The 27877-nt window shown below is 36.1% G+C and overlaps 3 protein-coding genes across 3 annotated transcripts; 1 reads left to right on the top strand and 2 right to left on the bottom strand.

Annotated features, from left to right (window-relative positions):
• Window positions 1-2287: 2287 nt before the first annotated feature.
• LOC128995571 (uncharacterized protein K02A2.6-like) lies at window positions 2288-4390 on the bottom strand. Its single transcript, XM_054420589.1, has one exon. It carries the CDS (start codon window positions 4388-4390, stop codon window positions 2288-2290), a length of 2103 nt encoding a protein of 700 aa, XP_054276564.1.
• A 1131-nt stretch (window positions 4391-5521) lies between these two features.
• Window positions 5522-13669, top strand: LOC128995570 (uncharacterized). Its single transcript, XM_054420587.1, has 9 exons — window positions 5522-5600; window positions 7772-7933; window positions 9761-9894; window positions 10161-10284; window positions 10876-10992; window positions 11316-11411; window positions 11952-12107; window positions 12488-12616; window positions 13554-13669. Exons 1-9 carry the CDS (start codon window positions 5522-5524, stop codon window positions 13667-13669), a joined length of 1113 nt encoding a protein of 370 aa, XP_054276562.1.
• A 1210-nt stretch (window positions 13670-14879) lies between these two features.
• LOC128994730 (endoplasmin-like) lies at window positions 14880-27580 on the bottom strand. Its single transcript, XM_054419475.1, has 15 exons — window positions 27392-27580; window positions 24046-24126; window positions 23637-23797; window positions 23096-23212; window positions 22544-22739; window positions 21701-21830; window positions 21371-21482; window positions 20169-20362; window positions 18654-18843; window positions 17715-17953; window positions 17029-17200; window positions 16611-16847; window positions 16136-16406; window positions 15782-15882; window positions 14880-15243 (listed from the first exon to the last, which is right to left on the bottom strand). The coding sequence occupies exons 1-15, from the start codon at window positions 27447-27449 to the stop codon at window positions 15145-15147; spliced, it is 2358 nt and encodes a 785-aa protein (XP_054275450.1). The 5' UTR covers window positions 27450-27580; the 3' UTR covers window positions 14880-15144.
• Between the last annotated feature and the right edge of the window lie 297 nt (window positions 27581-27877).

The raw sequence follows: 27877 nt of genomic DNA, 5'->3' as shown, positions 1-27877 counted from the left end.
AGCATTATTTCTTTTACATTTATGACAACAGCTAATTTGCAACCAAAAGGTGAGTGAGCGTAGCGAACGAGCTAACCTGAAGGCAAGTGAGCGTAGCGAACGAGCTAACCTGAAGGAAAGTGAGCGCAGCGAACGAGCTCCAACCTAAAGGTGAGTGAGCGTAGCGAACGAACTTCAAAAAGAACCGAAATTTCTTAAACCATGTCCTCACTCATAACTGCTATAAGCATTTGATACTTATATGCCAACCCCGTACGAAGGACGGGTACTCTGCTAGTAAATAATAAATAATTTGATACTTGAAAAATATACTAGGTTAAGAAGAGGTTACTGTAAGCGTGGATTGAGCCAACACTGACGATTTTTCTCAACAATCGCAGTTTCCTGATGAGTTTCCTAAAAGCCTTAAAGAGAGTGGTGACCCACAACACCAGATAAGTCTTAAACTTGACAATTTTGTGATACTAATGCTGAGTTTTAAAACAGGAAAAGGCATCACTGATGAAACTCCAATGAAAGTTACTGTATAGAAAATAGCATCCAGTGCGAATTTCAATAAGAGCTGAGTCAAGGTTAGCCAATTTTAATTACCTACTACAATTTAATCTCCATCCCACATTTCTAAGACTAATAAAGATGTAAAACAATCAAGTCACAATAATTTGTTATTACTAACTCATTCTTTTAATTTTTCTATTTTCTTTTCTTTTAACTTAACATTGTAAATCTTTTTCTTCCTATTGTTGCCTTTTGTTTTTTTCAAAGTTCTTATTTGATGTTGTCACCCTTTGTTACTTCTTTTGTTTTCTAAATTTATTTGTTTTATTAAACGTTTAGTCACACCTGTAACAGTCTTATGTCTCTTACACCCTTTCACCTCTCTACAACAGCTAAGCGAGTGCAACTTAAAAAAACCTTATTTTAAGAGGGGCATGGGACTCGCACTATACAAGAAGAAAAGAGGCATCTGCTATTTTCACGTGAATCTCTAAACACTGGTTTCCCTAGTAACTAACTAATACTATTCTGGGGTTCAAACATTCATAGTAAAGTTGTAAGCATATATTTTGTGTTATTAGTGTTCTCAGGATCACAATCCAAAACCTTTTGGGCCATTCAAGATGATTTTTGAAGAATTGTCTATTAGGGTTGGGACAACCTTGGGAAACATATTCTGCTTCATGGTGAATCCTCGCACATTGAATGCTTTCAAGATGCCGATCTTGTTGACTTTGGCGTTACGTGGTTTGGCCTGGATATGTGGCAGAGATGCTTGGATACGTAGAATAGAAACGACAATCTATCACGCCATCAACCTCGATGATTTCTGATGTGAAAATCCCTGTATAATGTTTATACTAGAATACATGGTTTGGTTTGCATACAGTAACATTTTTCTAAATTTTGTTCCTTTAGTCTATTACGGAAACATGTGTAGGTCTAGTCAGGCTATTGTTCGGAAACTGTTTGTAGTGTATAACTAATCTATAATGGAATTAAACATTTCTATTGTGCGGAAATCCGAATTCGTATTGCCATTGATCAAATTGATTGAGGAAGGCTTAGTCAGTTGAAATATCATTGCCTTAATGCTTCCTTTTTTGTGAAAAGTTTTATCTGTTCACATGGTTTATAGTACTGATAGTGGAGTGTAATTTGTGAAGATCTGCGGATGGTAAAACTATTGTAGTGGATGAATACAAGCTCTAAATCAAATTAAGCCAACTAATTTTGAGTTAAATTTGCAGGTTAAGAAATCCATAATTAAGTTTTTTACTCTAATTGCCTACAGATGTGATCTTAGTGTCAAATATTTTCACATGTGTTGATTCCACTAATTTTACTAATAAAAGTTCACATTTTGTATAAGAAAATATAAAGTAAGTTTTTATTAAATCACAATCTGTAAGTAAACATAAACAATTCAACAAGTAAACAAAAGAATAATTTGAACACATGTTAGAAATAAAATGTAAATAAAACATATGTTAACACCTCCTCCTCTATTTACTGTGCTGAGGCACTCTGCGAAGAATCAGCTGATCAACATGTCTTCTAGTTATTCGCCCATCTTCCAGCTGAACTACGTACATTACATGTCCTTGCTTTTCAGTTATATAGCCCGAGTACCACTTGGATGATCCATTGACATATACCCGCGCTTGAACCTTATCTCCAACTTTGAAATTCCTTTTTATACCGACTTGGAGTCCCTTGTTCTGAAATTTGTTCGGTTCTAATGTTGGAACAATTATTGCGAGGTTTGTTCGTACACTCCTTCCAAACATTAAGTGGTACCAGTTGAATTCGGGGATTGCCTGAGTTGCATTACAAGCCTTTGGATTTTATTTGGCAGTGTACCCTTTTCTCCCTCCATGGATTTTAACGCCTTCTTGACAGTCTGCACGTATCTTTCAGCCTGGCCGTTTGAGTTTGGGTGATATGGTGCCGTTGTTCTGTGAACAATCCCACATTCATTCATGAAGTTTTTGAACTCTTGGGAAACAAACTGTCTTCCATTATCTGAAACTAAGATTTGAGGAAACCCAAAAGTTGAAAAGATTTTCCGTAATTCTTGGACTGTCCATGTACTTGTAGTTGTTCTTGTCTGTATCACCTCCACCCACTTACTAAAAGCATCCACTAATATGAGGCACTGTTGGCCATCTGTTGGTCCTAAGAAATCGATGTGCACTCTCTCCCATGGATTAGTAGGTTGTTCCCATGGATGGATAGTTTTTCTCGGGTTGTTGCATTGTTCAATGCATTGTCGACATTCAGCTACCATCTGTTCAATATCCTTGTCTATACTTTTCCACCAGCAAAAACTGCGAGCTAAAGCCTTCATTTTTATTTCTCCTAAATGAGCTACGTGTAATTCTCGAAGCACGTGAGGTTTGAGGGATTGAGGTATCATGACTCTCCAGCCCTTCAGTACACAATCATCTTGAATGGACAGTTCGTTATCGTGAAATCCATATTGTTCGACAGATTGTCCTGATTTTAAGGCCTGTAGGACTGGACCCAACACAGAATCGTTGATAGTTTCCTTAGCCACCACGTTACTGTTGACATTAAGTGTTTCTAGTTGGTTTATGTGGTACTTAGAGAGGTCATCTATTGCATTTTCTTGTACAACTTCGGTAGGGAAACGTGAGAGATAATCTGCATTGCTATGATGAGCAGTTTGCCTGTACTCTATGTCATAGTTGAACCCGGAGAGAAAGTGAGCATAGTTGAATATCCGTGTTGCCGAGATTGTTGGTAAGGTCTTTGCTGGATTAAAAATTGAGACTAGCGGTTTGTGGTCTGTAATCAAAGTAAACTTGCGGCCATAACAAAATGGGAAAAACTTTTTCAGGCCCCAATATATTCCCAAGGCTTCCTTGTCGATTTGAGAGTATTTTTGCTCTGATTTTGTTAAAGATCGAGAGGCGAAGGCAATTGGTCTGTCCGTTCCATTGCTATAGCGGTGAGACAGAACGGCTCCCACACCTACCGGTGAAGCATCAGTAGCTAAGACCAGAGGTAAGCTAGGATCAAAGTGAACCAAAACGTCGTCACTTGTGATAATTTCCTTAATCTTCTGAAAACTCTTTTCACAAGATGAATTCCAATTGAAAGGATTTCCTTTTCGTAGCAGTAGGTTCATCGGATGTAGTAGTGTTGCCAAATTCTTTATGAATTTGTTGTAATAATTTGCTAGGCCCAGGAAAGTTCGGAGTTCAGAAACGTTTTCTGGCCTTTTACATTTCAGAATGCTCTGTATCTTGGTATCTGACTTATGTAGCCCTTTGCTATCGATCACATGACCTAAATACTCAATTTTTGTCTGGAAAAACTTGCATTTGTCTCTATTTATCCTCAAATCGTTTGTCTTCAGTCGTTCGAACACCTGTTTCAGTCGGCGAAGAAGCTGTTCCCGGTTAGATCCTTGGATAATGACATCATCGAAGAAACATTGTACACCTTCTAAGCCATGTAATGTTTTGTCCATGAATCTCTGCCATAACAAGGGTGCCACTTTTACTCCAAACATTAATCGGTTCACCTTAAACAGCCCTTTATGAGTACTGATTGTTTGCATTATGGCACTGTTTTCGTCCATCTCCAGGTGCAAGTATGCATTACTGATATCAAGAGTACAAAATATCTTTCCACAATGCATCTTTGACATGATATCGTTGATCCGAGGTATAGGGTAGTGTTCGTCTTTGATGACTTTGTTCAATGTCACCTTATAATCAGCGCATATTCTGACTGAACCATTTGGTTTGACGACCGGAACAATTGGTGTGCCCCAATCAGATGATTCGACTTGTGTGATTATACCCAAAGTTTCCAGTCGTTCAAGTTCTTTCTCTACTTTTTCTTGTAATGCATATGGCATGTGTCTTGGTTTGATGTAAATTGGCTGGGTTTCGTCTTTTACATTAAAATGTCCCTTTTCGTTTGGTATTTTCCTAATGCCTTCTTTGAAAATGCATTCGTATTGAATCATCAGATTATCTAGTTCTTGAATGTTTTCATTTGTTTCACTTGAATCTAATGAATGTATGTCAGCTGCATCAAGCTGAATCTCTCTTATCCATTCTCTTCCGAATATAGAGTCTACACACTTGTTTACAATGTACAGTTTTCCAACAAAACTTTGATCTTTGTAGGCCTACTGAACATCTACAAAAACAACTCCTCTTGGATTGATTATTTCTCCAGTGTATGTCCTGAGTTGAACATTTGTTTTGAAAATCCTTTTTGGAGAATTTAAAAGTTTAAATGTATCATATGATACATTGCTGAGAGCCGCTCCTGTATCTAATTCCATTGTCATGTGTCGTCCTTCCACTTTTACCTCGAGCATAAACTTGTCATTTGATTTTGAATGAAGTTGGTAAATTTCATGAGTGTCATCACTTGTATTTTCTACGGTTTCATCTGATTGTTTTACTTCCTTGTTTGGTTTCCTTAAGCACACTCTTGCTAAGTGACCAAAACGTTTACACGAGTTGCATTCTGCATTTTTGAACTTACATTGATGAGCTCTATGTGAATCATGACCACATCTATAGCACTTGTTCTTCAGTTTCTCAAAACGAGATTGATAATCAGAGAGTTGTATATGATTAGATTTACTTGACTTACTATCCAGGTGTTTGTTCTTGCTCGATACTTGGTGTACTTCCTCTCGATTTTCATTTGTCTTAACTATTCTGCTCTCACTTTTCGCTAGTTCCAATGTAGCTGCCTTCTCGACTACTTCTTTAAACGGTTGCAATAGTTTATCTTGAAGAAGATGAAGACGTATATCAGAGTCTCTTAGTCCCCTGACAAACTGCATTCGAAGTAGAATTTCAGATACGGATTCATTACAATGTGTACAAGTAAACTGGCATTCGACACTGAGCTTTCGAAGAGCATTTGCGTAAGCTTGTACAGATTCATTACAGAGTTGAGTACGTGTTGTGAATTTGTGCTGACGTGCCCAAATACTGGGTTTTGGTTCTAGTTGTGCCATTAACAGATGAATCAATTCCTCATATGGCTTGTTATGTGGATCATCTGGTATGCAAAGATCGTAGAGCTGTTCGTGTATTTGTGGGGTGATTGATTGTAAAAATAAATCCACTTTGACCTTTGGACTTAAGTTTCCCCGTAATTTTGTGTACGGTAGTTTTCAAAGCGCCGAGTGAAGTTTTGAAAACTTTCCTCTTGTGTATATGGCTGGAAAGGAATATTAGATACATGTTGAGATATTGTAGATGCAGACATAGCAGTTTGTGTACTGTACTTTTTCTTTTCTGCTTCAAGGATGTTCGTATCTCTCTATGTATTTCTTCTAACTGCCATCGAATTTCTAATTCACTTTCTACTGAATTCGTGTGAAGTTCAATATTTGACTGTGTAGCTTCGAGGTCAGTCCATATTGCTGAAAGCTTATCGGTATAGTAAGTGCATGTATCTTGAGAATGTTCACATGTATGTAAATCATCCTTGAGTTTGTTCAAGCGTAGTTCTAGCAATTTCCTTTTCTTGAGATACAAATCCAATTCTTTTCTACTTACCATTTTACTCGTCGCCATTGTTGATTCCACTAATTTTACTAATAAAAGTTCACATTTTGTATAAGAAAATATAAAGTAAGTTTTTATTAAATCACAATCTGTAAGTAAACATAAACAATTCAACAAGTAAACAAAAGAATAATTTGAACACATGTTAGAAATAAAATGTAAATAAAACATATGTTAACAACATGTTTATAAACAATATAATCATGTTTGCTGAAAGGAACATAAAATTACAGTATCTTGAACATTCTACCCCTACAGGACAGGGAGTAATTTGATGACTCTTTTAAAATACATACAAATTCTTTTATTTATGTTTAAATTACATATTTTAATCACTGAACAATAAAAACTAATCTACAACTGTCATTAAAGTTTTCCAGTGAACAATGTTTTATTTCAATTAATAATTACAAGATCAATAAATCTAGATTTGCAAATGTTACTAAAATTTTGGATTCTTTCGATTTCAATATATATGTTGAATGCCTGCTCCATCTTCAAATTCTCAAGCAGATCTTTATTTTATTTCCATTAAAGTTGTTAATGCAAAATTTCAGCACCCAATACTTTTTGTGTGTTGTTACAGGGAATACTATAATAATATAAGAGATAATAAACAAAAATAGAATTTAATATATGTAAATCAGGTACTGTAATTGTGTAATGTAACTCAGTTACTCATATAAGAATTTATAAGCATTTTTCTCTCTTAAATTCTACATTGTACCATACCAATGAGACTTTTATACAGGTATAACAATCTTAAGTCAAAAATGTTTGTGAGAGCTTTTTGGATGCTGTAGTAAGGAAGTTCCTATAAGTTTGATTTTTTATCTGTATATACAGGCTTGAGGAAGTAAGTAATGAATTCTGCTTAGTGCTAACTCTGTGCTAAACAGTTACTGTACAGTTAGAAGAATGATTAACACTTTGTTGCCGCTTCAAGTGTTACCGCTACTTACAGCATAGTTCCCAAAATGCCTAAGGCAATCTTACTTTGTATTTCGATATTCTTTATATCAACAATTCAAGAAACTATTACTTTGTCTCCAGTTTCAGAAAATCAACTTATTACAAATGCTTCAAATCATCGGCAATCAAGAGGTAACTTAATTTGTTCGATTAAGTGTAAGCTAGTAACTTATTATAAAAAGATTGCTAAATGATTAAAAAAATTTTAGAATGTAAAGCAGATGAAGTTAAAAGCTATATTTACTCTTATAATGGATACATACCTAATTATGATGTCAATTGTGCAATGTATGTTTCTAATCTTATTTTGTAAATTCTGAAGCTGATTTTTGAGTGTGTTTAATTTTTGTTACGTTCGAGAGCACTGATATTGACTAAATGTCTTATTTTAAGGTAGTTTCAACTAAATGTATTTCATGATTTGGCTATAATACCAGACAAAAAGCAACCTATAGCTTACAAATAGTGTATTTAGTTAAATTATTTAATTGTTTTGACAGACTTTAAATTATAAGAAAAAACTGTAAACAAGAAAACACATTTTATTTGAATATAAACAGTCTTCTATTGATCCATAAAATCTGTGAGGATTTGCTTGATCTAATTCTAGCGCTAAGCGTAAAAAAACATCACTTCTGTGATAATTTACTACACATTTATGCACTAAATAATAAATCAACTCAGGAGGAAAATATCTGTTAGATTGTTTTGTCTTGTAAACGTTGCAGTTTTCTTCCTGTTCCCATTGTTCACGCCGTTCCGTCGCAAGTCTTGCTACGCAGGGACGTCACTCAGTCAGGTTGGGGTGTGCTACACAGCCTACCAGTGTACGCTGCGCGGCGGCGTCGCATCCGGCACCTGCGCTAACGGTCGGGGAGTGTGCTGTGTGTGTGAGTATGGTTGAAATACATTCTTGGTTCAACACAGAGGCTATTGCTAGATATACAGGGTGAATTTTAAATGAGTTCCCCCCCTACTTTTTTCTACATTTCTTAAGATATCAACTTCGGACCACGTAAGATCATTGTAGTGTAGTAAGTACTTCATTTTGACTGGATAAACATTTTTGGCCGCCATCTTGGATCCACCATATTGGATACAAATTTTTTTTTTCAAATGTAAAGGTAGGGTTGTGACCCATTGTTTCAAACTAGAATTTTACGCTGATTACAATGCCGCAATTAGTTTTAAAAAATCTTGATCCGTTCTAAAGTTATGAGGACTTTTTATAACTTTATTTTTAGCCCATTTTAACATTGTGCATTTACAAACTAAGACCATAATCTCAAAATAGTGCTAGATAAAGATAAGTATACACCACCATTTATTGTCGACCTATTATCACTTGGTTATGACGGATGTATTTTTTTGGCCGCCATCTTGGATCTGCCATTTTGAAATGTGATAAATTAATTTAAATATGAAGGTGGTGTTGTGACCCATCATTTCAGACTACTTTTTTATGCTAAATTCAATGCCGCAATCCGTTTTGCATTTTCATATTTGTTTTTTGAAATATTGGAAATTTAAGTAAGATAATTTTAATATTTCATCAAGAAAGCCTGAGAAACAAAAACGGATTGCGGCATTTAATTCAGCATAAAAAAGTAGTCTGAAATGATGGGTCACAATACCACCTTCATATTTAAATTAATTTATCACATTTCAAAATGGCAGATCCAAGATGGCGGCCAAAAAAATACATCCGTCATAACCAAGTGATAATAGGTCGACAATAAATGGTGGTGTATACTTATCTTTATATAGCACTATTTTGAGATTATGGTCTTAGTTTGTAAATGCACAATGTTAAAATGGGCTAAAAATAAAGTTATAAAGAGTCCTCATAACTTTAGAACGGATCAAGATTTTTGAAAACTAATTGCGGCATTGTAATCAGCGTAAAATTCTAGTTTGAAACAATGGGTCACAACCCTACCTTTACATTTGAAAAAAAAATTTTATATCCAATATGGCGGATCCAAGATGGCGGCCAAAAATGTTTATCCAGTCAAAATGAAGTACTTACTACAATAGAATGATCTGACGTGGTTCGAAGTTGATATCTTAAGAAATGTAGGAAAAAGTAGGGGGGGAACTCATTTAAAATTCACCCTGTATAGGATTATCATAGATAAAAAGCTTCCAGTCACTCTTGACTACTTCGGTAGAGGTAAAACCTGTGTGACACAGTTTTACTCCAAAGACCACAATATAAAAAAGTATCTTTGTCTAGTGATGCTTCTATAGATACGTTGATATCAGTTACACAATAAATATCCATAACAACTAAGCTGTTCCATTAGGTTGTGTACCACTGTCAAGATTTGATCATTCCACCAGAATCAAAAAGGAAGTCAGGACAGGAATTCAATCTGGGTGGATAGCGCTCCAAAACCTTATTTATTATGGTTGCTAATGTTTGTATTTTGTCTCAATGGAGGATAATCTTGTGGGAACTCACAGCCGTAAATTAAAATAAAATATGAGAACTCATGTAACTTACCTTGTAATAATACAGATATAAATGTGAGGTTAGGAAAACTGATACAAAGTAACCTATTGATAAAAATATTTGCCTGGTTGAAAAGAGCTTTTCCCATGGAACATCTAGTAAATCACAGGAATTATAAAACAAGAAGGAAATAATATGGGTATATTTTTGTGGTCGGATAAATGATTTTTTAATGTTTAACTTTTGTGTATGTAATCCACAGTCCAATATTCGTGTGATGGAGTGTCTACAGCACAGAACTACACATACTTCACTAGTCCAGGATATCCGGCCTCGTACACAGGAGGATCCCGTTGCTCCATTACAGTTACGAAAGCCAACTTCTCTGTCTGTCAGGTTAGTGACTTGGAAAATAATAAATCACATGCTTATGTCTAACCATAGACTTTTGGATGTTGTAGTTGAATACACTGTATTAGAGTGTGTGTTAAAATACTATTTTCTTCCTTAATTTGTGTTTGTGTGCTAGTTTAAGTTTCAGAACAATGTGCTATATAGCCTGCTACACGAGGCATTTCACTTTATTCTACACTCACTACTCTTCACTCATATTTGGGTTAATTTTACTTGAATATGTCGTCATTAATGTATGTTTGCAACAGCTGAGAATCAACATGTTGGATCTTACCTTGGCTCCGCCCACAGCTGAGGGAGTGTGCAGCGATGACTTCATGTCAAGCAGTTCGAGCACCTTGCGACTGTGCGGAGATAACAAGGGTCAACACAGTAAGTTGATCAGTAGATAGAACTGAATTTTAAAGTAATTGCTTACACTCTCCAGGTCTGTTAAATAAAACCACTGACTGGTCTAGGATGAAGAAAATATACTTAATTACCTATTTGTGATTATGAAAAACTGAGGAAACATAAAAAACAAATTTACTGATGGAAGAGTAAAATAAATAAGTAGACAATTGGTGAAGGAAGGATTGGATTACTTACAGTTGCTGTTTGTTTAAATAAAATCCCGTCTGACTTGAAGTGTAACTTCACTAAATTTTTCAAGTTGCTTACATTGTATCAAGAAATTTATTTTCAAAGACGTCAAACTTAGTTGAGGAAAAATACAATGAAAATGCTTGATAAACTTTATAAAGGCGCTAACAGTTTAGTTGTAATCTGGGTTGCATTTTAACAGCAATAATTGAACAGCAACGTTGATGGAGAGTTTGGCTGTATGTGTTGTCCGTATGAAATAAATTCTTTAAACTAAACAATTTCTTAAGATTGAAATTATATAGAGTTAAAGTTTGTTAACTGTTGGAGCTCATAAGTAGGCCTCCAATGTTGTTTACTGATTTATTATCCGTGTTTCAGTTTACGTGGACTTTAGAACTGCCTCGTCCTTCACTCTCTCAGTCGACACAAACTCTCTTCTAAGCTTTGATCGATCCTGGAACATGGAGATTATTCAAATACCGTGTTCTTCCGGAGGTAAGAATTTTACTCTTTAGTTTGAACAAAACCTATAATCAAATTATGCTTTGATAAAAGTTTGATTTGGGAAAGCTTATCACTGATCATGTCAAGACAATATTGATTTACCTGACTAAATATCTTGGTAGAGCATGTAGTCACATTAAAAAGTGAAGGAGTCAATAAAAACTTTAAAATAAATAAATAGGCTATCTTTGTCTCTATATGAACGTTTTTCATGTGATGGCTGTTTTCAGACTTTTTTGGCACAAGTTGACACTAAGGTTTTGAAGTTATGTAAATCAAAAAGCAAAGCTAATGAAACCATCTGCATGTTCCAGTTCCATCAGGCTGTACCCAGTTCTACAACACAACATCCGGCTCAGTGTCCAGTTTCAACTATGGCACCACTGCTTCCACTTCCACTAACACTGATGGTTCGTAAACAGTAAAATATAGTTTAGTTTTGAAATTGTTAGTATCAACATAATAGACGTTTCACTACCCCAAAAACAAATTTTTTTTGATTTTTATAATGTTATTCCTGCTTAATGATTGCCCCGGCTGGCTGGCTGGTAAGATGACTCAAGGAATGTGAGTTGACCCAGTCAAAAATATTGTCGCTACGGAATAGTAAATTATTAATTTAATGTCTTAAGTATTTAGTAATATAGTTGTAATCAAGTATAATTTTTTACTATTAGCATTATGTTCAATCTAAGCCTAAGCTATTCAACTTTAACATGTAAATGGAATATTTAGCTATATCATACATTAAACATACTATCGATAATAAAAGGTAATAAGCAGGTAATTTTAGCAGAACCAACTATACTTTTTAATAAATGATTTATATAATAAACTCAACTTGATTCAAATCAAAACTTGTTGATCTTTACGATAATTTCAACACAACGATTCATCTGGGTTTTTTACACAGACACTTCTAAGTAAACTGCTTGTATTCTAAATTTCAGGTTCAGCTGGGAACAGACAGATTGCAGGATTGAACTACGGAGTTTGTGTGCGATCACTGTCTGGCTACTGTTACATTGAATGGTCTCAAAACTCCGCCAGCCCGTACAGCTTTACAGTATCTGGTCCCACTGATGCCTTGGACACCTCTGTACTGGGTAATAATGGGTTTTAAAAAACACTTATGACTACCACCAAATGTCTTTTTCAGAGCGTATGCTCCAATTTCAAACTCAATACCAAATTCTTTAAACCCAGAATAGAAATAACACTTCATTTAAAATGGAACAACCAAATAAATAAATGGAGCAATGAACTATAGTTCGGCCGCTTAGAAAACGACCTGCACGCTAATGCTAAACCAATGCTGGAGGAGGTCGTTTTCTAAGCGGCCGACCTACAACACTAATCATCTGTAGTAATACACATTATATTAATGCCAAGTATCTATTTGATAAAAGACATTTTGTAAAAATTGCATTAAAATTGCACCCAAACAATTGCATTAATACTTCACTAAAAATTGAACATATTTTAGGTAATGCTAGTGCGGCAACTAGTGGTGGGAACTGCACAACCAACTTTGTGGTGATTCCAAACCCTTCTCAAAATGGCGTCAGGGTCTCAACAGATAGGTTTTGTGGTAATGGATTTGTTGCAACAACATGTAAGTAGTAAAGATAATAAAATCCTTAAACCTTGTTAAATCAGATAAATGGGGTTCAAATTATTATCTGTTGGTATTGTTGTTTAATTACGAGATGTGTTCTGTAAGTAAGAGACGTTCAAGCGTTTGGCTCTGTACTTCATGTGTACAACGCAACAAGGCGGCTCCCTGCTTACTGGCATCAAATGTGAACAGAATCGTACCAATTGCAGCTGTGTAGCTGACGTGTACACTCACTGTTTTTTTTTTCAATGTTTAAAAACAAATAAATCTCCCGAGATTAGGTCACTGCAAGATAAGGTCAGTAATAATTTTTTTAACTTGCAAGAAACAAATCCTGTACAGGCATTCATTTCATTTCCAGATGACTTAAAAAGTATACAACCCATAATGCTATGAGTAAGAGAAAAGTGTGGAAATGGGTAGTTAGGGAGTTGAGAAATGGCCATATAAATGTTCCTCGATTAAAAACCTAAATGAATGGTCCAAACATATAAAATGCTTCTTGTAAATTTACATTGAAAATAAATGTCAAATAAATATGAACTGTGCATGGAACTTTTCAAAATTGACAAGGAAAGGCAAAGATAACTAAAATATTGTGTTTCATTGTCTGTAATAAGTTGTGCTGCAATAAAGTATATATTGAAAATGTTGTACAAATTATTAATGGCTGGGTATCTGAGTGTTTAGCTCATCTGCTTAAGTGTCGCCGGTTTGATCCTCAGATAAGTGATTAGCTTTTTAATTGTCGGTAACTGGACTCACTTGTTTTCAATCATTGGGATGAATAAATGGTCATAGCTGAAGAAACAGCAGTCAGTAACGAAACTACACAGGCCATCTCACACCATTCTACACTCAACTTGCCTTAATTTTCAGTTAACAATAAGTACCTATGTGGCGTGGCGTTAATAATGATAATGCCTTATTTCAGCTGCAGCCAGACCTTATGTCTTGTATGTTACGACTGCTGCTACCTCCTCTACTACCAACTCTGGGGACCTCGGTAACCGAGGCTTCACCCTCAACTACCGTCTGTTGCCTTGTTAAATAAATGTTTAAAAAAATTAAATGAGTTTGATTTCCCTTGAATTACGATGTTTTACTATTGATAGAAGTTGTTGCCATTCCATAGTTCCAAGTGGTTGCCAGTTTTAGACAAATAGCTAATTTATTTGTGTACTAGCTGCTGTACCCATCACGGCTCATCTCATCTATAAAGGTGTTTATGGGAACTCACTTGGGAACTACAGTATCATGCTCTCGTACCATAAACACCTACTTCCAACCTTGAAGCGTAAATATACTCTTAAATCACTCTTTATAAGCCATATTCACCGGATTTTAGCGAATTTCCCATATAGGGAATAAGCTATTACCGTAGGTCTCATGGTAAGACCTAGACCCGGGACCGATTTACTTTTTTGTTTTGAGGTCCCCAGAGGCCAAAAACACCATCCGTTCAAATTCATATATATATATATATATATTTATATATGTGTCCGTTAGCGCGATAACTCGAGCAAAATTGATCCGATTTTGATGAAATTTGGTACAAACATGTAAACCTACATATATTCGAACGAGTTCGCGAACCAGCATAATCGGACCATGGGATCAGGGGTTTATGGGGGGTTTTATGGGGTAAAAATGGGTTTTTCTCTTTTTTGACCCTAAAAACTTAAAATTTCTAAATTTCTCTCTAGATCATTTTGAAGAGCTTAAAAAAACAAATAATTTAGTATATTGAAGTGTTTTTGAATGTTCATTGACTACGGAGAAAATTTAAAAAATTGTAAATTTAAAATTCCCATGTTATTCTTATGGAGAATAAATAAACTGTTCTAGTTTGCTTGTTTATGGATATATTTTAATCAAATTTGGCAATTTGGTTTATTTCATACTAAGCTATCAATATTTCAATTGCAAAAACACATCTCAACATCTTCCTCGTAGCAGCAAACCTAACTACTCACTAAAATTAATGTTATTTAAATAGGAAATAAATCTGAAAATTTATAGGGAATATTTTAGTAGAAATCAAGCCGGGTAAAAATGGAAATTCGCTTAGGATGCAGGTTTGCTGCGACGGGGGTATTGTTGTATACTCTGGTATAAATGCTGTTTAAGAATGTAAATATGTCAGCTGCTCAGTAGCTTAACATCAGCTATAGTTTACACCTTTTTCCCACTTTTACAACTGCTTTGAGCTACCAATAATTCCAAAAGCATATAATCAGGGATTTAGAAAAATCACCAATGATAAATCTATATAAATATATTTTTTATAACAAAGCTAACACAGGTGGTCTCACTTAATTAAATAAAACAGCACAAAATATTCAGAAACTAAACACTAATCGAATTATGCTATCAATACATACGTAGTATGTATCAGTGTACAAAATACTCCACGGGCAACATGCATTCCTATCATCACTCACACACACTTAAATTAAATATACAAATATACATTAATTAATTAAATTATTAGTCCACAGTCTTTAGATTTGAGATGTTTGCGGTTACAGTTCGTCGTGTTCCTCCTGATCCTCATCCGCTCCGACTTCTTCCGCCTTCTCATCTGCCTCCGCCTCCTCTCCATCATCTTCTTCTTCATCAACCTGCAAAAAATGCAATAAGCAAGTAAGTGATAATAGCCTCACAAGAAACCACTTGAAGGCACAAACTAATTCCTACTCTGCATTGTTGGTAGATAGTTAATTTGTGAGTAGCTCGTCATTAGTTTGTTACGCCTGCTTGGCTATACTGTTTACAATTTCTTTATGTCTAATAAACTTTCTAAACTATTTTTATGACATACACAAACAATGTGTGTGGTTTTAATTGCAATACAACGAGAATATAACAAGTATAATTTGGCCAAAAGGTAGGAAAAATAGATTTTCAGGTTTTGGTATTTGGAGGAATTTCATGGTGAGCTTTAAATATCCAAGAATATCAGAATCAGGTTCTTCTCATTTATCAAGCAGTTTTACAAGCAATTTTTATTTTCACATAGATTTTCAAACCAATTAGTATTGCAAAAAATGAACTCAATCTTAATCCAATAATATGTTACAGAATTAATAATATGATCCTTTTTTCATCAGCCTCAGAGTCTTTGATACATTTCAAGATTAAATATACTAGAATACTAACCGCTAGATCCTTGGGTATTCCCATGGTGTCCCTCATCAAGTCTTCCACAGTTTGGGCAAACTCTGCTGAGTCTTGCAGCATGAAGCCGGATCTCAAAGTAGCTGTAACACAACAAAGACACTTAACAAAAACACTTTTTAGCATATTTTACACATGAATACTTAGATGGAAAAAACATAGTAGAAGGATAATGACGAATCAACCTCAATTTTATCCAGGCCCATGCAGTTAATCTGAGGGTCGGTTAATACAAAGTGTGCGGCATTGTCATGGGTGGGCAGTGGCCGTTCCTGCTCTAGGCCATAACGCAACAGCAGCAAATGAGAGGATCTACTGTATGTTTGTGTCACTCACCAGTTCTGAACATCATGAGAGCCATATTCTTGGCAGTCTCGTCCTCTGGGTTGTCAGCTACTCTCTTCTGCAGCTCCTTGATGAGAGGATGTCTGGGGTTGATCTCCAGAGTCTTGCGTTGGCTGAGGTAGTACGAGCGCTGAGGGTCGTCAGCCTTCTGGTGTGCGTTGGACACTGCGAGGCGCTCCATGTTGCCAGTCCAGCCGAACATTGAGGCGACCAGTGCGCACGGTGACTCTGTCAGACGCTCGGACACTTGCGCCTTAGCGATCTGTGGGGCAACAAAATACTCATTACATGATCATATGTAGCAACTTATCTTAACCTATGTCTTAAAGGAGAGGAACACAATATTTTGGACTTTTTCGTTTACTAACATGAGCTAATTTGCTATGCTTCATACCAAAAGTTATTCATGCCTTTGGCTTAATCAAAACACTTTGGTGTTTCCTCAAACTTACAAAGGTCACTTTACCTTGTCCTTCAGAGCGACATCGTTGAGCCACTTAGTGAGGTCCTCGTATTTCTCCTTGAGGGCTTCCAACTTCTTCTTGTCCTCCTCCAGGGTGAACCCTTCCTTCGCCACATTCTGGAACTTCTTGCCCTCAAACTCTGGCAGTGAAGACAGACAGTACTCGTCCACAGCCTCTACCAGGTACAATACTTCGTAGCCTTTCTTCAGCAGTCGCTCCACAAACGGGGAACTCTCCACCTGAGTAGCACAGACAGATCAGTGAACAACTCCTCAGTGACACAGGCAGACCAGGAAGATAGTTAAATTCCCGATTTTTACTTATACGTACAAACATATCTACTTATATATAAATATATATATACCAATAAAGTTATTTTAAATTTAATTCAATCAAGGTCCAGTCAATCTCAGGACTTACCTCCTTCCTGGATGAGCCAGCCAGGTAGTAGATATGGTCCTGCTTTGGTTTCATCCTCTCAACATACTCAGCCAGTGAAGTGGTCTCCTCCTCCGCCTTAGATGATTGGAACCTGAGCAGCTTAGCAAGGCGAACCCTGTTGGCTGTGTCCTCAATAACTCCCAGCTTGATGCTGAAATCAAACATATTGTTTATTCTCTTGTAAAAACATGTTTAAGTAGGTAAAGTGGTTTACAAGATTCCTCGATTAGTATAATTAACATTGTCAACCTTTCTCAAGTTAACCTAGTTCAGGTTGCAGTACTTTTGAAATAAATATCAGTGTATTAGTGCTTAAACTAGTAATTACTGAGTTTTTTGCAGCATAAGAGTTTGTTTCTGTTGTCAGTCCTAATCTAACCCTAAACAGAATTTGTAAAAAATAGAACATTACAACTTGTAAACATAGTGATAGTGTAAGAGAAAAGTCCAAAATACATAAATCTGACAGGCAGGGTGGTTAGGAGGTATATTGCTAGTTGAAAGATTTTTCCAGTGAGGACGAAAACTGCTTCTATCAGAGGGTTTAAAGGATGGGGGTTATTAGGGTTATTATTTAATTTATTTGTTAATAACTGATGCAGATAGTTGGAGCTCTACGGTACAATGCACTTGCGTAGCAATTGTTAAGTGATAACTACACTTACTTTGTAGAGTACTCTTTCCAGAACTTCTTCAACTCCTCCGGCTCGAGTTTCTTGATCATGTCGAGGGCCTTGCGCACGAGCTTCTTTCGGATGACCTTAAGCAGCTTATGTTGCTGCAGTGTCTCTCTGCTGACGTTCAGAGGTAGATCGTCAGAGTCCACGACTCCTTGGATGAATGACAAATACTTGGGCAGCATGTCTGTGAACTCGTCCGTGATGAACACCCGACGCACGTACAGCTGCAAATAGCACACACTGTATAGTAGATATTATGTTACCAGGTTGATTGAGTCTAATCAGGTTTGGTAATCAATTTTTTTGTCCTAGGACGCTAGGCACAAGCCTGGGAATGTTTTTCCCATGACTTCTGGCTAGACCTAGGGGTTGCGGCATTGTCACCTAAATAAAATCCATTGGTGTCTTGGCAGTGATCAAACCCAAGACCTCAGGGACTGAAGTCCCACGCTCTAATCACTACGCCAGCTCGCTCCCCAGGTTTGTTAATCAATGAGAAATATATAAGTATAGCTGAATGTCTAAAGCACCTTCTGTACAAGTGCAATATAAGAGACTTGAGAGATCTGTGATATGCAGGAGCTGTAGAAACCTCGAACTGAACGTATTGATTTAAATAAACCAGAGTAGACATCCCATCTATATGTACCAGCTGTAACCAATTTTTAATTTAAGTTGAACAATGGTTGAACATAGTTAAAAGAGCGATTTTAATGTTAAATGGCATTCTTCATCGATCATTTCTATAGTATTTATATAGAAAAATACCAGTGAAATTATCATGTGCACCTTGACCTCTCAGATCAACCAAACAAACATGCCTCTATCAACCACTTGGCTTTCCCCTAGAATAGCCTACTACAATTTAATATACACCAGCTTCACTTAAAGGATTATTTTGCGTAGCAAATATCAACAACGTACCTTGATGTTGTCGGTGACTGTGCCATATCTGTTGAAAGAGTCGCTGGGCTGGTTCTGAGGCACAAACAACAGAGACTTGAACGTCACTTCACCTTCAGCCACAAAATGTACCTTGGCCAGTGGGTCCTGACGATCCTTAGTGAGCGACTTGTAGAACTCGTTGTACTCACTGTCCTCGATCTCAGCAGGCCTGCACAATGTTCAACAATCAACATTATACTAGTAGTGTAGTAACAATCAATACTATTCCATGGTACCGGTATCTCAAGGAATTTTCATTTATGACATTTAATTTTTAACGGTAGGTAGTTAAAAATACCCCCGCCGCAGCAAACCTGCAGACTAAGCGAATTTCCATTTGACTGATAGGATTTACACTGAAATGTCTACTTAAAAATATAACATTTATTCTTGATTTAAATAGAATTAGTTTAACAAGTACTTAGGTTTGCTGCATCAGGGAGGGTAAAACTGTTTTTTTTTTTTTTTTTAAATGTGAATAGTTAGTAAGAAATAAAAACATTTTCCAAATTTGATCAAAATATGTTCACAAACAAGCAAACTACAACAGTTTACTTATTCTCCATAAGAATAACATGGGAATTTTAAATGTACAATTTTTTGGTATTTTCTCCGTAACCATTAGGCGCATAATAACGCTTCAATATACTAAATTATTTGTTTTTTTAAGCTCTACAAAATGGTTTGGAAAAAAATTGCTAAATTTTATGTTTTTTGGGTCAAAAATGGGAAAAACCTATTTTTACCCCATAAAACCCCCGTTCCCATGGTCCGATCATGCTGGATCGCGAACTCGTTCGAATAAACGTACGTTTACACGTTTGTACCAAATTTCATCAAAATCGGATCATTCTTGCTCGAGTTATCGTGCTGACGGACACATATATATATATATATATATAAATATATAAATATATATATATATATATATATGAATTTGAACGGATGTTGTTTTTGGCCTCTAGGGACCTCAAAACGAAAAAAAAAATCGGTCCCGCGTCCAGGTCTTACCATGAGTACTACGGTAATAGCTTATTCCCTATATGGGAAATTCGCTAAAAATGAAAATGTGATATTCACAATAACGGATGCTATGATTTTGATTAAAGTTAAATATATTATGGTCCTTTTCACCCTGAACAAAATGACACAACCCTTTTAAACGCTGTAAAAATTACAAAACAAAGGTTAAAATAATTTTGTGATTTTCCTCATAAAAAGCTATAAAATTTCATAAAACACATTTTGCTCATAATGGTAGAATGTTCAATATTTCAATGTCAAGCTAGAGGGAGAAATAATTATGTTTGCCGATGCTTTTTATTTAAATAGCACATGTTGTAATAACAATAGTGATGAGAACAAGAAACAAAATGTTGCTAAAATTAAGTGCTGTTGCAATTGACATAGAATTACCTACTTTAGCTGTTTCAAAATGTCCCAGTGACAAATAAACTTGAATCTAAAATAATGTAGTCATCGAGACAGACTTACTTTCTCGTCCAAATAGGCTTGTTCTGGTTTATAATCTCCCAGTCCCAAACAGTCTTATCCACTTTCTTAGTCTTTGGTTTATCTTCATCTTTTTTTTCATCTGCGTCTTCCACTTCAGCCTCCTCATCTTTTGGCTCTTCCGCTGGTTTCTCTTCTTCCTCTCCCTCTTCCAAAGGAACTTCTTCTGTCACTGTCTATATATTTAAAAAGATAATTTAAAATTTAATAGTTAATAGAATGCTCATTTTTAAAAATTGTTGAGATTAACGGGTTCAAATGGTTCCCCCATGTAAAACCTGAACTTAGTAGCCTATAGTAATCAATGTATCTATTCAGTAAAAAGAACTTTCGTTTCTAGCTACAAGTTAGAGTATACAAACTAATGAGAAAAATCATAAAAAAATAAACAACAGAAAGAATTTAAATAGATAATTATTGTATAGTTCTATTGGTGATACAACAAAAACTCTTTGGTAAATAATTGTAAAATATTAGTGACAAACTGATATTATAAAGTTACTGGAAACTACTTTCAGCATCACCATTTCCCATTATATGTTAGTAATTTTGAGCTTTGACAAAAAAACTTTAACTTATTAATAAACAAAAACAGATTAAGGGATCTGTAAAGAATTCACGTTTTGGAAGAATATTTTTTAGATTCACAACATTCATTTGAAAGCAAACAGAGTCAAACCAAATGCCAAATAGGAAACCCCAAAATACTTGAAACCATACTGCTTAGTAAAAAACTGTATAGCCATTTCAGCATAATATGAACAATTTTTAAAAATTAATGAACCTTTGCACATTGATTAGTCGTACTGGCCAATTTGTTGACACAAGAAATGCAACATTATTTCAATATCCTGCTGTCGGTGACTAGCCGCCTTTCTCTATTGGCTCCACAGCAATTGTGGAAGTTTTTACCCACAAGCTCTTATTTTGGTTTCAAAATTCCTCACTGGGCCACACCACTAAGCATACATAAAAACAAACATTTTGTGTAAAATCATGTATTATTTCTGCCAGTACCACTAACCTTTCAAGTATTGCCAGTGTTTTTACGTTGAAGGGCAACATGTGAGACATTTACTCAAGCCATGCAAAAGACCGCGGCTAGTAGGCCTACAGCTAGCCACCTGACGGATTGAGAAAACCCTAGGCTTGTAAACATACAGTAATCATGAAATCAGGTTTACCTTGCTAGACCAGAGATAGATGGGGAATGTGATGAACTGAGAGTATTTCTTGATGAGGTTTCGTAGAGTATCAATCTCTAGGTAGTCACCAGCCTCATCCTTCAGTTGCAGACTGCAATCATATCATGTTTTAGTTAGGAAATGATTAGAGTAAAATATGGCCAAGTTTCTGTGGATTATACATTCAATAAGCTGTAGCCATTATGGATGGAAAAGGATTAAAAATTAATCGAAACACACTTCCATTGAGAGCGCTACAGTGTGCTAATTCTCAAAACATAGGAGTACCACATATTCAGCTTTTTATTTTTAGATTGAATAAATTCCTACCTGATTTGAGTTCCACGTTTGAGTGAGTCACCCCGAGGGTCTTCTGCGATCTGGAAGCTATTGGCGTCCGATTCCCACACTAGTTGTTTGTCCTCATTGTGTTTCGTGGTTACAATCACTCGGTCAGCCACTGCACAGCAATATATTGTATGAATGCAAATATTCTTAAATACATTTTAAACAATAAATTAGTCCACTTTCTGTAGACCTGACGTTCTTTAGTATAAGGTAAGATTACATTATTGCACAGTTTTAGTTTTGAGTTCAATAAGGTTTTAATTCTTTGCAATTTGGCCTAAGACAAAGTGATGTTTGTGGTGATGTGAAGTGTGAAGTGAGTGGTGTTTGTCAGTGATTAAAATAATGTTTTGACATAACCTGTTCAACAACTTCATGGCTGAATGTATTTGAATCTCTTACACATTTTCCAAAATGAACGTTTTTGAAGAGATGAATTCCATAGGAAATTATCCGTATCTTACTTATTTAAAAATAATATTTTTATGTCTGGATAAAAACCAAGTAGAGCCCAATCCCTACTTGGGATCAATACTTCCACGAATTAGTATGATTAGGTACATGAGACCTAAAACTTATGTACAAGATAAAAAATGTGATAATAGACTACCTTAGCCTATTTATAGCCTACACTTAATTTTTAAGAAATAAATTAGGCCTATGGAAAATAATTGGTTTTGATAATTGAGATAGTTTTAAAAATCTTAGTTTCTGTTACTCGGCCTGAGTTCCTGATATAGTACAATCAAATGAATTGAAGATGAGCTTTTAAACACCACCTAACTAGAATAGTCAGATTCTTTAGACTAAGGTCTCAGAACGAACCTAAAAATGCTGAGTAGAAGCCAACACCAAACTGTCCAATCAAGTCATTCATGTCAGTAGTGCCAGACTCTTGCATCTTGCTCAGGAACTCGGCAGTTCCAGACTTGGCGATTGTTCCCAAATTGTTGACCAAATCCTTCTGAGTCATTCCTATGCCTGTGTCTGTGATGTGTAGCATTTTTGAGTCTTTGTCAGCCTAGAATAAAATTAACATTTGTTTTTGACTGACTGAAAACTCCATAATCAATGGTTAGACTATTTATTAGTTATTCCAGTTCCCAGGGAAATAAATGTCCCAGTAATGTCTATGATTAATGGGGTTATCAATTTCACATATATAAAAATATATTTAATCCTATTGACTTTGCAATCATAGGTGATGATACTGCACCACGGCCGTTTTGGATATTACTCCATTGTCGGAGTATTTCAAGCATTCTATCTTTGATTTCAACTTATAATGTCAAACACTATATAATGTTTTATGAGCATCTGTTTTTCAAGCAAATAAGAGATAGAAACAGGCTGACAGAAATATGTTAATTAACTTACCTTGATCTTGATTGAAAATTCTGGAGTAGCAGAAAGATGATTTGAGTCTGTTAAAGAAAGCACTCGTATTTTGTCCAAGGCGTCAGAAGCATTTGAAATCAACTCTCGGAGGAAAATCTATCAAAACAAGATTAACTATTATTTTCAGCCCACAATATTTAATTTTTGAGCATTGAAAAATCTTAAAGACATAAGATAAGTTAGAATACTATATTTAATTAAATTTTACTTTAGAGAACTAACTCAACAGGTTCAGTCTCAGTCGGCACACTCCTCTGTATGCACTGTGTCTCATCACGCGGGACTGAGTGTGTTAAACACAAACCATACCTATTTCTTGATTGTTAAGGATAATTTTTACAACTTAGGTTGATATTGAACTCCATGCTATATTTGAAAACTTTTTAGCAACCATACTAAATTTTATACAGTATCTTTAGGTAGAGTTGGAGTGATCCACAAAAAACATAACAAGTTTATTTGAGTTAAGGATTAAAATTTACAGTAAGTTTACATGAAATTTACTCAAATGTGTGCCTACCTCCTTATTTCTGTACAAAGAGTTGATGATCAATTTCATCATTCTATTGACTTCTGCCTGGAATGCAAACTTCTCTGCTTTGTCACGCATTTCTTTGATTTGAGCAACATTTAGTCCATCTAGTTTGATCATGTTTTCTTCTCTTTCCACAACTTCCGCATCTAGACAAAAAACAAATAGCCTATGAGGAAAGCCTATATAGTTGAGTTAGCCTATTTTAACTGGTAAGGCTACAAGAGATTTAATTTTTGTCACATTAAATTATCGAACTTGAAGATGCTCAGGCGCAATACATTAAGCATTGACGTCCCTGCAACAATGTCGATCACGTCTCACTTGTCACCACTACACATCATAATACAACCCAGCTAAGTAATTTAGGCTAAAATTATTCACAGTTGGAACTAACCTGTCCTAGATCCTTCTCTGCTGCTGCCCAAATCTATATCAATAGTTTCTTCGATTATTTCATCTTCACCTCTACAGACACCTATAAAAACACATGCTAAGTTAACTAAATCAGAAATGAAATATTAGGCATAAAAAGCCCATATGCAACTGACATGTATAAGGACAGGGTCCGCCCCGACTAAATCAATCAATGCAACTTGGAATATGTTAACTTAAGATATAACTTAGGCCTAGCTAGAGTAGGCCAAAGTTATAGCTGACAGCAGGACCCTAAGGGCCGAGTGAATAAAAACAAGTAGCCTACAGCAAGTATTTACTAGCAAGTAAAAAAACTCCCTCCAAGTAAACTCTTGTGAATAAAAGCAACTCTTTACTTGCTAGTAAATATTCCCTAATAAGAGGGTAGCATACTCTCACTGCTGAGGGGGCGTAAATTTAGTTAAAAAAAATTTACAAAGTGCAAGTTTTTTCTTGTCATTCAAGCAAAACAACGTTTTCTTTATTCTTTTCTTAGATAATTGATCAGTTATTGAGGGGGCGTACACTTGCACATGGGAAAAAAGATGGCATACACTTGCCCCTAACGTGTTTTCTCACAGGATAAGTGTAGGCCTACCCCCCCCCCCCCCTTCCCAGAACTCCAGCTTAGGGCTATAACAATGTTATTTTTGAATTCCCCCGTCAAAAAGTAAGTAAGATCACCAAATTTCGGTTAGTTATCCTTGTATGTAAATTTTTAACCTAATTTTATAAATTTTGAGAGCGGCACTTGTGTTTTGAGGTTTTTTGAGGCATAAACATTAGGGGGGAACAAGTGTCATCAAAGGCTTATAAAACTAAAACAATTAGGCTAACTAAGGTACTGCGAAACTGAACACATTTTGGGCGGGTTTTCCTGGCAGAAGAATACAGCTGTGGTATTGTCGATTTTGTTTGAGTCAAAGATTAAAAAGATTCAAAAGCTTTAACTTATTCACCATCCAATACAAAATGTACAATAGGCTTTGTCTCATACATTCTTCTCCGAGTCACTTAACTTATGTAGTTATACCCGATTTTCCCAGCGGGCCTGCGGTGCGGAGTGGCCCGCGAGCTATGGGGCCCGTGAGCCCTGACTGGGATTTTTCGAGAAATTTTACCGGGACACGGGCCCGCAATTGTGTGACAGGCTCAGCCACACGGGCCCCCTATCATAACAATATTTATATGAAAATTACCATAAGTTTTTTTTATGCCGAAAATTTGTTAAACCCAGTAAGAGCAATAGGACAAGTAGGTAGTTTACAACAGCTTAACCCTTTGAGTGCCAACGTCCGGGGAACCGGACGTTTTTAAAACGAGCCAAAAGTGCCGACGTCCGGCCGACGTCCGGCCGACCGGACGTTTTTAGAACGAGCCAAAAGTGCCAACGTCCGGAGCCGGACGTTTCGTAATGATCGAACAGTTGGCATAACAACCGAATGGGTACTCGGATTCTTTTAACCCATATAGCCTATTAACATTGAGTCGAAAGTTACTAGATGCGATACATCGATTTTCGTTGGTCGAAATATCGAAAATTCAATTTTTACGAAATTTTAACCTAAAAATCGCCAGATCGCGCTCGACATTTTTAGCGCGACCTTCGGGAAAAATCATCGGCATTTTTTGAGCGTTACTTTTATTTCTCGCCTGGCACTCTAAGGGTTAACAGACACCATTATTTGGCCGATCGATATTTAAACTCTCTACCAACCTAAGTAAAAGAATTGTCATCAGTCATGCAGGTTGCATCAACAGTCCTCATGGACTGCGTGAAGGCGCTATTTATAATAGGGCTGTATGTAGAACCAATGTGTCCCCGGTCTAGGAGGATAAAACATTAATGTTAATCCTCCTAGGCCCCAGTGGGGCACACAAGAGAGGGCCCTCAATGCTGATTTAAAACTTAGTGAACTTGACAATTTTTTACGATCAAATCAGCGAATTAACCTAGGTGCTGATGCACTAGCTAATAAATAATTCCATTCTTTCATTGACGCTAAAGAAGGATTTTCATTTCACTTCATTCCTTACTATTAGGAGGCTGCACTTTAGATTTGTTTACTTTGAGTCAGGTAAGAAATTTTACTTACCGGTACTTATATGCCTCGGGAGGGCCAAATCAGAGCGGTTCAAAATCGGTTTGCTTTGGAAACAGTTGATTTTTATATAGGCTAATGTTGATTTTCGAGCCGAGCACTCAAGCAGAGCCTGTATATAAGTTTGAGAGATCAAGCACAAAGTCAGAAAATCGAGCTCTAAAGCCGATTTTCTCAATAGGTACAATAATGCCCAATTAAAATTAAAGCTTTTATGTCTGTGAGGATCACGCTCACGAAATTGAAAGATTAGGCCTACATTTTTGCCGTGATCGCGGATAACGACGAGAACATTTCCCGGCGAGTGACGATACGATGTCTCCGCAGGAGACGTTCAATATTTTGCCGGATTGCGGAAGACGTTATTGACGTTTTACTGCAAGCGAGATATTATTTAGGATTTTGCCGCGATTGCGGAAAAAATGATTTCCCCGTCACCACGGGTCGCGGGGCGGGAGATATTAGGGATTGGGCCGTGAACGAGGGAGACGAGCGCGAGCAGACGATAATGTTGTAATCTGATGATGTCATAGCCTAAGTAGGTCATTTTGACGCGATCATGGAAGACGATGATGACGCCACGGGAGACGCCATACCAAGCTAAAGTGCAAGTTTTGGCGGTAATACATGTTTTATAATATTATATATATATTTTTTAAGATTATTGGGAGGGGGCCCGGTGAACAAACTTGCGGGGAGGCCTGCGGGCTCTTATCGCCGCCACTGGATTTTCCTTGCCGAATTCGGCTTTAAATAAAACGCCTGAACCGGCCCTTGTGTAGGCTATTAAGTTGACTGAATATCACAGCTGTACATAACTTACTTAGCCTATTCTGCAACCTGGTAAAACTGGTATTTAGGCCTGGAGATTAAATATTTAAGTAAGGGGTCCCAGGTGTGTCTGGGAAAGATTTGGCCACTCTATTTTTGATAGAAAGTTAGTCAATGAATTGTACCGACCAAAACATGTCAAATTGCAACAATAAAGCAATAAGTTATAGGCTACCCTAAGTTATCTTGCTAATTAAGTTAACAATCTTAATGAAATTCTACATTGTGTTAAAAATATTCTGAAAAGTTGAATAAATCGAGAATTAAGTTTTATTAAAAAATAACGAGTTATTGAGCTTCCCAATTTACTGAAACTTGTTAATATTAAATTATTCCGGCAGACAGTGACGCCTAGGAAATGTTTTGTGGTTATGTTTCAAAAATTCTACTTACCAACTGACAAACACACAGCTAAAATGAACAGAAACAAGTGAGAATTTCTTCTCCTCATTTTTGTAAGTCTATTACACACAACGTGCAATAAAATTTAATACAACTCAATCAACAGTTTAAATAAAATTAATCTTTTTCCGAACCGGATCACTGAGTTCTCGACGCTTCTTGATAAAACGGGATCAACAACTTCTACTACTTCTAGGGCTGAATCCGACGATGTATATTGGTCGAATTCCACCAACCAGATTCAAACACGGCATTCTAAAACAACCAATCAGCGATGTCCAAATGTCTGACAAGCCAGATTTTCAGACAGGTAATTCTAAATCTTGGCTTGGCCCATTTAATCTCTCAGTTAGTAGTATTGGATTTAAATGTAATTTTAATGCTACTGTACTGATAAATAATAATAGTTCAATACACGCATCATATAAAAATGTGTGGATAAGTAGGATCGACTATTGTATATTTATCTATCTTGTC

The sequence above is a fragment of the Macrosteles quadrilineatus genome, unplaced genomic scaffold (assembly GCF_028750875.1).
Source record: "Macrosteles quadrilineatus isolate MER2022 unplaced genomic scaffold, UCM_ALF_1.0 Scaffold_5__1_contigs__length_97177068, whole genome shotgun sequence".
In the NCBI taxonomy this organism is placed as follows: Eukaryota; Metazoa; Arthropoda; class Insecta; order Hemiptera; family Cicadellidae; genus Macrosteles; species Macrosteles quadrilineatus.
Note: the sequence above shows the minus strand (reverse complement) of the source record. Positions and strands in the feature narration are given on the sequence as shown.

Coding starts and splice junctions, on each gene's coding strand:
- LOC128995571 (XM_054420589.1), bottom strand. CDS start 4,390: ATGCCATATGCATTACAAGAAAAAGTAGAGAAAGAACTTGAACGACTG.
- LOC128995570 (XM_054420587.1), top strand. CDS start 5,522: ATGAATCAATTCCTCATATGGCTTGTTATGTGGATCATCTGGTATGCA. Junction 10,285..10,875: donor AGATAACAAGGGTCAACACA/GTAAGTTGATCA, acceptor TCCGTGTTTCAG/TTTACGTGGACTTTAGAACT. Junction 12,617..13,553: donor TGGATTTGTTGCAACAACAT/GTAAGTAGTAAA, acceptor GCCTTATTTCAG/CTGCAGCCAGACCTTATGTC.
- LOC128994730 (XM_054419475.1), bottom strand. CDS start 27,449: ATGAGGAGAAGAAATTCTCACTTGTTTCTGTTCATTTTAGCTGTGTGT. Junction 23,213..23,636: donor CTTTGTACAGAAATAAGGAG/GTAGGCACACAT, acceptor TTGTTTTGATAG/ATTTTCCTCCGAGAGTTGAT. Junction 17,201..17,714: donor TGGAAAGAGTACTCTACAAA/GTAAGTGTAGTT, acceptor GTTTGATTTCAG/CATCAAGCTGGGAGTTATTG.